The following is a 15,032-nucleotide window of genomic DNA, read 5'->3' on the forward strand; positions in this document are numbered from 1 at the left end:
GGCAGCATAGCGTAACAAATATCTCATAAAATGTGGCCTGATTGATTCCAAAATGTTTGATTGGGTGTTCTGAGCTATCTTTCAACACTGGTTGATTAGGATTAGGATTGCAAGATCACACGTCTTGAAATTCATTGTCCTCTGAGTATTAAATAGGGGTGACATGATAGCTGTATTCCAGTATTTGAGGGGCTGTCACAAAGAAGAGGGGGTCAAATTATTCTCCAAAGCACCAGAGGGCAGGACAAGAAACAATGGTTGGAAACTGATCAAAGAGAGAAGCAACCTGGAATTAAGGAGAAACTTCCTGACAGTGAGGAAAATCAACAAGTGGAACAGCTTGCCTCCAGAAATCGTCGGCGCTCCATCACTGGAGGTTTTTAAGAAGAGACTACTAGACATTCGACTGTCTGAGATGGTTTAGGTTCTCCTGCCTGAGGAGGGGGCTGGACTAGAAGACCTCCAAGTTCCCTTCCATTTCTATTCTATTCTATTCTAATTCATCATTAATGTTTTATAAAAATAGTTTTTGTAAGCCAAAGTTTGCCCCGAAGAACATTGCACTATGTTCAAGTAACTCTCGGTGGACTAAATTAGCAGGCAGACAATTTGGTGGCTAATTTTGTTCAGTTCTATTAAGAACCCAAAATTATGCTGAGCTTTTGTGACAGAAATGTTTGATCTGTCTTGTCCAGTCTCATGCCCTCCAGATGTGTTGAGGCTACAGTTCCCCATATCACTGCCTATGCTAGCTGGGAATTGCACCCTAGCAATAAGAGATCATCTAGAAGTTTCTTCACATTTCGCTGAAGGAACCAGCATTATATATTCAATTTATCTTCTATGTTCCAAGAGAGTAGGATTAAGCTTGACAGAAGACAATAACACAATAACAGGAACCTCTGGAGAATGTGTATGTGTGTATATGTGTATGTGCATATTTATATCTCAGAGGTTATCACATTTAAATCTAAAGCTTGTCATTCCATATCATTCCGGTCTAAATTGCTCATCTGATTGATCCTTCTAGTTGCTATTTGGCTTTTATCATGTTAGTTATTTATGACTATCCATTCTGTACCAATAGATTGAGTAAATCTAGTCATTAACATACATATTAATTTGTGTAAAGACTGACTTGAACACCTCTAGCGGTGATCTAGCTTTGATATTCCTACAAGGTCGTTACCTTAACTATCTATTTTGGAATATAATGGTGATGGCATGCTTTCAAGGTACTTACCATGGATTACATAGCCTCATTTAATTACTGTTTTATAAACTCAATTAAGATGGGCAAAGTATTGTGAAAAAGTGGATTGTTTCTCATTAAGCCATGTTTATGCCATGATTAGGGACACTGAAATTCCTGTAAGATTAATTTAAATAACATTAAGGTTTATTCTTATTTAAATTCATCCCAAACTGCCAGTATTGATGCTGTAAATGTATGCAACTCACAGCCAAGTACATATTTCATACTGGCATAATGAATAGATAACACTCTGCAAGGCAGTGTTGTAGGACACACTTCCCCTGTTTGGTAGTATCCAAATGTACAGGTAGTCCTTGGCTTATGACCACATTTGGGACCATTAAATAAGGCATCATGTGACCGCACTCAATTTTATGACATTTTTGTCATGGTCATTAAGTGAATCAGTGTGGTCATTAAGCATGATTTTGACATGCAAACTTCCCTACCAGCTTCCCTATTGATTTTACTTTTGGAAGCTGACCAGGAAGGTTCCAGTTGATGATCCCATGACTGCAGGACAATGCAACTGTTATTAAGTGTGAGCTGGTTGCCAAGCACCAGGATCGTAATCACCTGAGCACAATGAAAGTGCAATGGTCATAAGGGTGAAGACTGGTCATAAGTCTCTTTTTTAAGAGCTATCGTAACTTCAAATGATCGCTAAATGAATGGTCATAAGTTGAGAACTAACTGTAATGGGCCACAGTAGTCAGGGTTTCCAGCCAATCTAGGCCCCATCTTAAACAATAGAGAATTTTCAGTCTGGAGTTCTGCTTCACCAACATATATAAATAATTTCTTTGTGGTGTGTAAAGTTATAGCAGTATATAAATTATTGAGTGAAATAGATTTGGAGATCTGTTATAGTTCATGTTAATGATTTTGACGATAACAAAGTTAATTTTAATATTATCCCTCCCCATTCTCTATTATTTCTTTAAAATCCTGTCTACATGCCATTCTTTTGAAAAGTCAAGGTTTTTCAGTGAACTACAGTATGTTACATAAAAATAATAATGGAGAACATGCTGCCGCAATCTTAATTTCCTATTTTGGAACTGCCTAAACTTCCTATAGATAATTTGACTCCTCTTTAATTGGGAGCTATGTACACACCAAAAGCTACCATACACCAAAATACTTCAGCGTTGTCAGTGAAGATCCAAGGCAACATGAAGAAAACTCTTAAGCTATTAATATTATAAACTGCATACCTTTTAAGAAGGCATTATTACTGTATCTTAAAAATAGTTGCTTGGGAAAAAAGAGAAAAATTACAACTGATCCACACATACTCTATAAACATATTTTACATTTTACAAAATGGAACACAAATAATAATAACAGAAAATAATGCAGCGTTATGTAATTTAAAAGTTGTTCAGATTTGGCAAAAGATATTCATGTACAATCAATCTAAAATGGTGTTCTTAGGTCCCATATTACCTAACTGTTTTCTATAGGGAAAATGTAAGCATGTTTTCCTTAAGTGATTGGATGCTAGCTGCATTGTCGATGCAGAAGAATGACAAGACTCCCTTAAATACATGCTTTTGACTTATTTAGACTGCGATTCTGGCTTCATTTCCCTAGAGGTCAACCAGTGACTGTAGCGGGTCTTCAATTTAAGTAAATATGCTTTGGATGGTGTTCTTAATCTTCTAGATTAAAGTAATTGTATCTGTAATTGGACAGCAGAAGGGCCTCTTTCAAACATAATAAGCAGTTTTATGTCTTCTTGTGTTGTTTGTCTTGTAAATTTTGTCTTTGCTGCCAGCTAGCTTTAACTATAACGGTTGAAATATACTTGTCTTATTTAAACAGAATAATGGGCAGAATGGAGTGGTTGGAAAGAAAAAGAGAACAAAAGGAAAAAAGAGCCGAGGTAGCATGTCAGGTACCTCTACTGATGCTCTTTCTGCTGTGTTTTCTTCTCTTGTTCCCCCTCGTGATTTCTTCAAGCCGACAGCTTCTCCAGCACCTTCAGCCGACATGGCTCCCATCAGTTCTGGTTCTTCTACTTGGACATCCTCAGGCCTCCCCTTTTCTTTTGTCTCCATGGCAACGGGGATGGGGCCTTCCTCTAGTGGGAGCCAGGCTACAGTGGCTTCCGTGGTCACTAGCACCTTACTGGCCGGTCTAGGATTTAGTAGCAGTGGTATTTCTTCTTTCCCTAGTACGGTCTGGCCAACTCGGCTCCCGACCTCTGCCTCGACTAATAAACAGTCGGCCAGGCCAGTGGTGGCTACCACCGAGGCATTGTCTTCTCCAGCACCAGACAGTGATTCTGCTCTCACAAAAGACAATGAAGGAGCTGAGGATGGAGAGAAAGATGAAAAAAGTGAAAGCGAGGATGGCGAAAGAGAGCATGAGGAAGAGAGAGAAAAGGATTCCGAGAAAAAAGAAAAAAGTGGTCTGAATGAAGCTGCTGAAACACAAGATAATACTGAAGCTACAAACACCACTCTTTCTCCCAACAGAACTATGGAGGAGGGAGGAAATGAAACTATATCTGATCATGAGCAAAGCCAAAATATTGTACCAACAGGTAGGACTCCTGAAAGAGGAGAAGGAATTACAGGAATAGACACTGAATTCAATGAAGTCAGTTCCACCCAAGTGCCGACACTATTCATAAATGAACAATATACTGGTGAGATTCCAAGAAGACCAGAAACAGCATCAACATCTTTACCAAAAGATAATAGATTTATTACCATTCATCCAGGTGAGTTGTTTTTGTGGAAGTGGGTTGGATTTTTTTCAATCATTAAAACGCAATTAACAAAATTAACCCCAATGCTTTTCAACTGTTACCAATTTGGGGGGATTCATATTTTAATTACACTAACTAGAAATATAGATAGCCTGTACATATTTTGTAACAGAAGCTAATTTCCATACTGTAGTCCAAACAGTTCATTTTTATTTCATACATCAATTGATCAAGATAAAGAGTAATAATAATAATAAAAGTTGCACATATTTATTTGCTGGTCAGAAATCTCTGGTGCTTGGTATTCTTCTTCAGTTTTTCCTAATGTAGCTTTCCTCATTTCCAGTTTGCACTTGAATGTATTGTGTCATGAATATGGTCTTATTTCTGTAGAATACATTTTTTTTCCACAAAACAGCCTTCATTTTAGTAATTTATGTTACTCCAAAATAATAGTCTTAAGTTTTTACAAAAACAATAGATAACATATTGTCATTAAAAGAACAATAATAATAGTTAAAATTGAACAATAGCACAGTTGTCCCAAAAAAAATCAGACACTATTAAAGGAGTAAAGACCATCCTTTGATTAACAGAATCCAAATTTGTCAAGCATGAAAGATCAGGACCACACATGAAGTTCTGATTAAACTTAGTTATTACTAGTCCTGCCTATGCACAGCTCAACTAATGGTTATTATTACCTTGGCATTAGATAAGGGTCAACGGAATTCAAGACAAGTTGAACGTAGTCCATTTGTGCCTACATAGAGACTCTAGGCTGATTCCTCTTTTGACTCCTCCCCAAAGTTCTGCCATTTTTGTCCTACAATTAGATGGACATGTAGACTTGTAAACTGTGAGTGTGTATTAAAGGGAATGTTGAAGTATAGCTAGATTAGATTAGATTAGATTAGATTAGATTAGATTAGACTAGACTAGACTAGACTAGACTAGACTAGACTAGACTACACTAGACTACACTAGACTAGACTAGACTAGACTAGTAAACTGTGTGTTTTAAAGGGAATGTTGAAGTATAGCTAGATTAGAATAAATGAAAAACTTATAATTAAAAGAGGGAAAACTTCCAAATACATAAGAAGACTATTGGACTACCACATTGGAAGAGACAGGCACATTTACAGATGATAGAATAAATGAGCACACATTCCAGTAGAGAGAAGTTCCCTGAGGATGGGCTCCAGCACAAGTCCAAAAGCTCAGAAGACTAAACCTCTGGTCCCAGTGACTGACCCAGATTGGATTCTACAGAATAAACGAGTTCTTAACATTCACTGCTTCAGACAGGAAGGTAGTGCAGAGAGTGGTGAGGATGGCTGAAAAGATCATTGGCAGTTCCCTCCCTTCCATCCAGGACATAGCACATAAGCGTCGCTTGAGCAGGGTCTGCAAGATTGTCAGGGATCCTCTTCACAATCCTCTTCACAATCTGTGTCCCTTGTTACCTTCTGGGAGGAAGCTCCGTGGTATCCAAAGCAGAACATCCAGATTCAGTCACAGTTTTGTTCCATACAGTATTAACCTGTATTAGTGAGCACTAAAGCTTCCTCCTTCTGTTATGTATTCAAGATGGACACTGATTAATATTTATATGTTACTTATATGTAAGAGTGTAGGTCTATACACATGTTGTATATAGTATGTTTTAAATGTGTGTTATATATGTGTACACTTTCAGAGGAAGCAACTAAATTTCATTTTTAATGTGTGCCATTGTGCCCACAGGAAAAAATGACAATAAAGGTTATCTAATCTAATCTAATCTAATCATCTAAACAAGGGACTGTGTTGGAAAGGGTCCAACACTTGAGCTATTCTTCTTGGGTGATGAATTGTAAGACATTTTGCTTTTCAAAATAGATTTTGAAGGATGTTCATGGATTTGAAGAAGGGCAAATCAAGGAAACCAGATGTTCTAAAAACACTGGATATGAAAATGGCATAGGCACTTTGGCATCCAAGCCCCTTCTTCTGAGTCTTACTCATAGATACACATATCTCTTTAACTCCAGATAAGGTCAAATAATTTGATCGATCTGATTGGAATGCTTGGTCAATCATTAAAAGTCAAAGGTAGATATGGTTACTAAATACATGATTCCAGGAAAGGGTTTGCATAGTTTTGATTCTGTAGAGCAGAGCAAGCTTGAAAATGGCTATTGAATTCCTAGTAATAATTAACTAAAGCCATACTTGAGGATTTATGGGTGAAATGGCATCAAGCCAGAAAATATGAAAGAAGTATATGTGCACTCAAATTACAACCCATTCGTTGTCACTCTGCAATGCAAGTTGTAATGAATGTAAGCAAAATGTGCCTCACTGCTAATGAATTTGCAGAGGGTGGAGCAGATTGTTGTTTTTTCTGTACAAGTTTTATTGATTTTTTTTAATATTTACGTATACATGTATTTGTGAAGCAATACGGTGGTTGGGTAGTCAAAATAACAGATAACAAGTTGTGAATAGTTCAGGTTGCATCAACAGGGATTCCCTCTCTGATTCCCTTAGTTATCACATAGTCAAAATAGTCAAGTTAGTACACTTCTAGTTGTAACCTAGTCAATTAACAAAAATTTCAATATATTTTCACTAATACATATCAATATCCTGTTTTTAAATTTTATCTAATTGCAATATAATATTCTAGAATAGCCTATAATAAACAAAAGGGAAGCTTAATTTTTGGGTAACCCACAATTCCCTATTTCAATAAAGAATAGTTCTCTTGTCTACAAAACTTACATTGTTCATTACAAAACATTCTTATGTTTTACCATTAAAGTCTAGTTTTCATCTTAACAAATCACCAATTATTAGAAAGATATTTTTGTCTTAACCATTCAACAATTATTAAAATACTATCTTTTATATATAAAATTCTAGATTCTATAATATAGTTCAAAAGTAACAACTAATATATTCTAAAAGTCATCTTAACCGTACATCAATTGTTAAAATACTATCTTTTGATATATCATTCCAAATTATATAATATAGTTCAGAATTATATTCTAAAAGCTTACTTTTGTTTTCCCTTACAGATCTAAAACCTACTGTAAATGTAAAATCAGTTATATTTTTTAGAAATTCCCCTTAATCCATTGAAAGGTATTTTTATACTCTATCTTTAGGAATCCCAAAAAAGAAACAAGTTCACTTTTTTAAATGTAACTCTTGCCTTCCTTTTGTGCCAATCAGGCTTCCCTTTTGGCATCTTTAAATTCTCAAATGTATCTCCCTTTCTTCCTATACCCCTTATTTGAATCCAGGGAACATATCCATATGTCAATTTTGCAAGGAAAATGTCCCCTTTGTAACCATTGTAGTTTTGCTTTGATAGTTCAGTTTTTGATGATTGATGTAGTATAGTTGTCGTTAGATCAGTCAAGTCTTTTTCTTCTTCCAATTCTATCTGGGTTAGGTAGAAAGTAGTAGCTGGTGTTACGGTTGTCATTTGATTAGTTGAACCCTCAATATAATGTATTTGAAGGCCTTTAGTGTCTTCACTCTTAGTATTACTTTCTTTAGGTGCTGTTGCTTTTTGAGTTATAAGTTTTGTAGTTGCCACTAAAGTTTGGACTTTAAGGTTTTCTGTAGGTTGCATTTGTTGTTCTTTGAAATCTCCTATTTTAGTGTTAGTTTCCACTTCTTCTATTTGGTTTTGGATTATCTTTTCCTCATTTAAAGTCAAAATTTGATTTGGTGGCTTTGAGTTGTCTGATTTTTCTTGCAGTTTGACTTTAATTTGCTCTGTCATTGCCAAAATCGTGTCCAGTATCAGTTTATAGTCAAGTGGTGGTATATATTCATCCATTTCATTATTGTTTGCAGCTAAATCTTCCATGGAGGCTATTTTGATAAGAGTCAAGGATTATCCACCTCCAAAGAGTTGTTTTCAGTGCCAGGTGTTCCCACACTTATCTTTAAAAATAATGTCAAGGACAGCTCTGTTATTCGGTCAGCTCTCACAACAGAAAAAAGAAATTTACTTGCTATACCAGGTTTTGCCACAAGATGTCATCAATAACATATCAAATGCAATGTAAAAACTTACTTTTTTTCCAAATTAATATAGAACTTTTGTAGCATTAGTCCAATTTTTTTCCTTAATTCACAGCTTAGAGAGAAAATAGGATAGTGGCTCCCCAGCAACAAATAGGAGCATTTTAGTAAATACAGATGAAATTGCTTAATTTCTTTGCTGAATTTATTGAGTTTCTTTAAGGCTTTAAGATTTGTTCCCAGAGTAGATATTCACCGTTTTCTCAAAAAATAGGGAAAGAGATTTTCAGGAAAGTCCCACAGGAAGATGATTAAGGGAATAGGAAAGGTAAAGGCTCACCCAGGTCCTCCAGATTGCTTCTTCATGCTAGGTAGTGCTTTTGGCTTTCGGCAGGGAGCGGCTTAGTGATCGGCCATCTTTATGGCAGGTCTCTTCTTCTTCGGGCCAGAGGAGATTGTCCCAGATTCAAGCGGAGGGCTGCCGCCCTTCCGCGATTGGAGGGAAGGCCTCCTCGTGATAATTGCCCCTCCAGGGTGATTTTTGACCCTTTTCAGGGTTCTCCAAAAAAGAAAGAATGGACAGCAGGAAGCGGACTGTTCCTGGCATCCAGAAGAGCCGTGCGCACAAACCGGAAGCCCGGCAGAGCAGATTGTTTTGTAATGAATTAATTGCTGCCTCCCCTCCCCTTCTTGTTAGACTTTCTGCTTATAGCTGGGAAAGTACAAGCTATTTGATGACGTTTTAGATCAGGTTTCTCCAAAATGGTCAACAGTGACCCTCCAGAGTCAATTGGAGTATCTAAGGGGTCAATGTTGTTGTTGTTGTTGTTGTTGTTATTTAAAATAGTAAGGTTTAAATTATTTTCATATAATAAATGTTTGGTGGAGTAACAAATTATGTGAAATTTCATGAAGGAGTTGATGAGTTGAAAAGTTTTGGGGGGGGTCCTGTTTTTGAACGGTTGAGAATGGGATACATAAATTTTGAGTAGTCCCAGTGCTAAATAATAGTTACATGTAAAGCACATTATAGTCACGGCTCCCAAAGACATTAGATCCTGAGTTTAAGATTATGTGCTCCCAAAAGAAAGGAGATGGGAATGGGGAAGCACACAGAAAAATGTAGTGTCCAAATTAGCACAGGTACCTGGTGGAAACCTCATCTTTCTATTGAGTTAATATAGTGTATTTTAAAGAGTCCCTGACACACGCAGTCTGGTTGTCCTTAGGAAAAAACTTATCACTGTCTTACCACCCTTATTTTTGTTTTATTTATTTATATCCCATCTTTATTATGTTTATAAGTAATTCAAGGTTGCAAACAACATAATGCTCTTTCCTTCTCCTCTTTTCCCTACAACAATGTCATGAGGTGAGTTGGATTGAGAGGGGGTGGCTGGACCAAAGTCATCCAACCATCTTTCACGCCTAAGGCAGAACTAGAATTTATAGTCTCCTGGTAAGTGGCCCAAATCCACCCAACTGGCTTTCATGTCTAAGGCAGGACTAGAATTCACCGTCTCCTGGCTTCTACCTGGTGCCTTAAACACTGGTTTTCAGGGTTTTTTTGAAGACTGCTAAAGCTTTAAATTTTAGGATCTGCTGTGGCAAAAGTTATATTTCCTACCACCATCCATCACCTAGAAAGCAATGGATTTCAGTATATCCATCAGGGAGCAATGGATTTTCACATTGAATGTCTAGGGTCTAGTCTGCTCAGATGTCAGCATAGTATTTAAAATACCACAGTACGGTATTTAAAATAAGTTGGAGTTCGTGCAAAAAAAAAACCTTTAGAGATAACCTCATTAGGATAATTAAGCATCTGTGCATGGAGGGGGTCCCCCCTCTTCTTCCATATGTGGCAAGATTTATTAAGTTATCATTTCTTGTCATTCATGAATATTTTTGCAGTGCAGCTTGTAGATGCCAGTTTGCATGTAGGTAAACAAAAGACTCAGACCAGATTTTGCTGGCAGACTGTGTATACATAATATGACACTAAAGGAGAACACGGGATGCCAGTCGAAACAGGAAAAACATACTAAGGTGTACAGAGAAATGAGAGCCGTACCGGTGACTAAATAAAACTAGCTTATTTTAGCTTATTTTATTACCTCCTTTCATATTATAGAATTGTACGGTATATTGCAGTATAACACTACAGTAATAGAGTAGTGTTAACTTTAAAATATCTTGGATTTGATTAAATGGCTTCTGCTGTAGTGGAAACCACTGGATCTTGATCTGTTTCTATTTCACTGTTTATTCATTAGGACACAGAATGTCATCTTTAAAGAGGGATCTCTGGGAAAAATGGATCTACTTGGCTGTGTTTTGGATCTTAGTAATCTCTCATTTCATGCCTTTTGTCTGTATTCCCACTGAATTAAGCTTATTTACTGCCCTTGGTTTGGGGGGGTAACCAGACATGACTGAGGGAAGATTTTATTCAAGGAAATATTTTCATGATAGTTCTCTGCAGTGAACAAGTGCTCTCCTAAGAGCCATTATGGAATAAATAAATTCCATAATGTAGAATAAATTCATATTTGACACTGTGAGTGGTTAGGTTAGCATGGTTAGTTAATCTCATTTTGATCTTGGTTCATAATACTAGGGGATCTTTAATGCAATAATTATCTTCATAGAGATTCAAAGTTGGTGAAAACTATTGAATTCAGTTTTCTTAGGCATCTAATTGCCATCAAAAAGTTTACTAATTTCACTTGGCTGACAAATAGTTGCCAGTGTTGGTGGTTAAGCTAGGTAGAATGTTGTTGAGGCATAAACTCTTTTTCTCTGTGTGTTTGGGTGTCTACACATACATACATACATATATTCATTCTCCTCTATTCTCTGCCTGGGATGAATTCCAAGCAAGCAAAAGGCAAACTGAATTAATGTAGCAGTGACATATGCCATCAAAAAGTGTTTGCATTCCTTAGCAAAACTCCAGTTTCCTCACTCTTTAAAAAAATGGGCAACTTTACAAAAAAAACAAAACCATACAGGATGCTTTTGCTTCTGAATTGCCTTTATTTAAAAATTGAAAATTAAAAGAGCTAGCCTTTTATTACTATGCAAAGTTGTTGGGATGCAGAGAAATAGAAATGTGCAAGCTTTTCTATATATTTTACGCATTGTTTTTAACATTCTACAGCAGGCTGCTTTTTTTAATTTTAATTTTATTCAAATACAAATAATACAAACATAATACATATAAGTCTAAATAAAAAAGCAGTATAAAAAAACACAAATACTACAGTGCACCCACTCCTTGGAGAACATTTTTATTACCTATATTTCTTCTCATATAACAACTAACAGTATACAGTATATTTCAATTGTGCCCTTATCCCCTCCAAAACAGGCTGCTGTTTTATAAGTTTGTCAGTAATGGACTCATGTTGGGAGCAATTTCTCCAGGATTTTATATATATATATATGTATATATATGTGTGTGTGTGTGTGTGTGTGTGTGTGTGTATTTCCAGAAAATCAAGTATTTCTCACAGAAAAGTATTGCAGGAACACATGTTTTGCTATACACAGGTTTATTCCCTTTGTGTGTATTGGAACACAACAAAAAAAGGGAGGAAAAAAAGCAAATTGGACATAATGTCAAACAAAACTCCAAAAATGGGTCGGACAAAATTATTGGTACCCTTAACTTAATATTTGGTTGCACACCCTTTGGAAAAAATAACTGAAATCAGTCGCTTCCTATAACCATCAATAAGCTTCTTATACCTCTCACCTGGAATTTTGGACCACTCTTCCTTTGCAAACTGCTCCAGGTCTCTCTTATTGGCACCTTTTCCCAACAGCAATTTTAAGATCTCTCCACAGGTGTTCAATGGGATTCAGATCTGGACTCATTGCTGGCCACTTCAGAACTCTCCAGCGCTTTCTTGCCATCCATTTCTGGGTGCTTTTTGACATATGTTTGGGGTCATTGTCCTGCTGGAAGACCCAAGATCTCAGACGCAAACCCAGCTTTCTGACACTGGGCTCTACAGTGCGACCCAAAATCCTTTGGTAATCCTCAGATTTCATGATGCCTTGCACACATTCAAGGCACCCAGTGCCAGAGGCAGCAAAACAACCCCAAAACATCATTGAACCTCCACCACATTTCACTGTAGGTACTGTGTTCTTTTCTTTGTAGGCCTCATTTCGTTTTCAGTAAACAGTAGAAAGATGTGCTTTACCAAAAAGCTCTATCTTGGTCTCATCTGTCCACAAGACATTTTCCTAGAAGGATTTTGGCTTACTCAAGTACACTTTGGCAAACTGTAATCTTGCTTTTTTATGTCTCTGTGTCAGCAGTGGGGTCCTCCTGGGTCTCCTGCCATAGCGTTTCATTTCATTTAAATGTCGACGGATAGTTTGCGCTGACACTGATGCTCCCTGAGCCTGCAGGACAGCTTGTATTCCTTCGGAAATTGTTTGGGGCTGCTTATCCACCATCCGGACTATCCTGCGTGGCAACCTTTCATCAATTTTTCTCTTCTGTCCACGACCAGGGAGATTCACTACAGTGCCATGGGTTGCAAACTTCTTGATAATGTTGCGCACTGTGGACAAAGGCAAATCTAGATCTCTGGTGATGGACTTGTAACCTTGAGATTGTTGATATTTGTCCACAATTTTGGTTCTCAAGTCCTCAGACAGTTCTCTTCTCCTCTTTCTGTTGTCCATGCTTAGCGTGGCACACACAGACACACAATGCAAAGACTAAGTGAACTTCTCTCCTTTTTATCTGCTTTCAGGTGTGATTTTTATATTGCCCACACCTGTTACTTACCCCAGGTGAGTTTAAAGGAGCATCACATGCTTGAAACAATCTTGTTTACCCACAATTTTGAAAGGGTGCCAATAATTTTGTCCGGCCCATTTTTGGAGTTTTGTTTGACATTATGTCCAATTTGCTTTTTTTCCTCCCTTTTTTGTTGTGTTCCAATACACACAAAGGGAATAAACCTGTGTATAGCAAAACATGTGTTCCTGCAATACTTTTCTGTGAGAAATACTTGATTTTCTGGAAAAATTTCTGGGGTGCCAACAATTTTGGCCATGACTGTATACACACACACACACACACACACACACACACACACACACACACACACGTTGTTATACTATTTCTATGCATACTAAAATATTTCAGATTTTAAAAAGGCAATTGTTACCCGTGTCCACAATTATAAATGTCTTGTTAAGTTTCTCTCTGCCTTTCTCTCAAGATACATGTTTATGGTGCGTATGCGTCTGTAGCCAGATAGAGATAGAAATATATACCTAGAAAGAGTTAAACCTGGTTTCTAAATTGCAATGGACATATGGAGTATTTGGGGGTGCTCCATCTGGAATGCTAGCAAGCAACTTGGGCAACTGTTCCCCACTCTTCTCAATGATGAAGCTGTCACAGCTGAGACCTACAGGCCAAGGACTTCATATCCAGGTGTAAAGGGAAGCTCCCTCCATACATATATGCTCCACCATGTTTGCAAAAGAACATCACACCTAAATTTGAGTGTAGCAATGCTTCCGCTTTTGCTGCTGATGCTGAAAAATGGGTAACATGCTTTTCCTGATGTTTTGAAGGATAAGGCACATGGAAATGGCAGTAGAAGGCGTCAAGAACAGTGAAAACATCTGTTAACGGCCTCTGAAAACAGGGAGGCAGTGGGGTGTCTCTCATGTAAAGAAACCCTCTCTTGATTTGACATTATACACAACCTACCATCTTCTCTTCTTAAAGGAAAGATAATGGAAAAAGTGGTTAGACTGCCTGGGATGGAGGTTATTTTGTTCCTTTTTAGTCAGCATTTAGTAGAGGAAATGCAGGTTTTCTGGTCCTATTAAAGCTATCAGTGGCATTTGATATCATTGCCCCTGGTCTCCCACTGAATCATATGTGAAGTATGGGTGATAGGCCATTGTAATGGTTCCACTCCTTCTTGGCTGGGTGGTTCCAGTTTATAAGCCTAGGAGATGAGTGATCAGACTCTTGACCACTGCTATATATGATGCCATAGGAATTGACTCTTTCCCCCACTTTTTAACATTAATGTGAAACTACTGGGGCAAGTCATGAATGGGTTTCAAGAGGGGTGTCATCCGTATTAAAGATAATCAGTTATATATCTCCAATCTAGGTAAGGCAACAAATGCAACAGAGGTCCTTACTTGATGTCCCAAGGCAGTAAGAGGACAGACGGAACAAAACTAGTTGAAATTGAACCCCAGCAATATGGAGTTGCTATTGCCAAGGAACCATTTGGAGTCCTTTATACAGATTATTAGTAGAGAGTCATTCCCCCTGAAAGAGCATGTCTGTGATTTGTGGATTTCGTGGATTTACAGACTCTACTAGGACTGTCAGGTAAAGTCTGAAGTCAGGAGAGCTTTTGCCTTACTTGGGCTGGTCTATCAGCTGTGTTCTGTTTAAGTTAGACTGGGAGACCCTAGTAAAAGTTACATTGTTACAGGTTATTGCACTGAACTCTACTCAAGGCTGCTTTGAGTGTGGTCAAAGACATCATGCTGGTGGGAGAAGACGGCTGAATATTCTTCAAATAGAATCTGTTCTTCATGCTCATTGAACTCAGAAGAGATGTTGTGATCACCTCTACTGAGGATGTGAAAGAGACCCACAACCAGGGTGTATGTTTGGTTTTTTTCACAACTAGCCTCTTCTTTCTAGAACAGTGTCCTGACTTAAAGAGTGGTCTTTCTCCCTCTGACTTCTAAATGTCCATCACAGTTTTTGTCTTTCTCAATGCAACAAAAAAAAATGGGTTTTTCAGCAAACGTTTGTGGATTGAAATTTTTGGTTTGAAGATATTTTAATTGTTTTACACTAGGTTTAATGAAGGGTTTTTTCATTTATTATTTTAAATTATTTGCTGATATTAATTTCTTGGAATTAATGAAAGGGATCAGGATGCAAATGTTTTGTGTAAATAAATAAGTAGCTTTTAGCTACAAACTGTTAACATATTTCTTCCTTGCCACCTAATG

At 37.3% G+C, this 15,032-nt stretch overlaps 1 protein-coding gene across 1 annotated transcript in view; it reads left to right on the forward strand.

The window, feature by feature from the left end:
* The window catches only part of PTPRG (protein tyrosine phosphatase receptor type G), a 716,833-nt gene that overhangs the window by 615,322 nt on the left and 86,479 nt on the right, over positions 1–15,032 (forward strand). The window contains exon 12 of the mRNA XM_083356115.1: positions 3,221–3,986. Coding sequence (XP_083212241.1) covers positions 3,221–3,986 — 766 coding nt within the window. The remainder of the gene's footprint in view (positions 1–3,220; positions 3,987–15,032) is intronic.

This window comes from Vipera ursinii (genome assembly GCF_947247035.1).
Source record: "Vipera ursinii genome assembly, chromosome: 2".
In the NCBI taxonomy this organism is placed as follows: Eukaryota; Metazoa; Chordata; class Lepidosauria; order Squamata; family Viperidae; genus Vipera; species Vipera ursinii.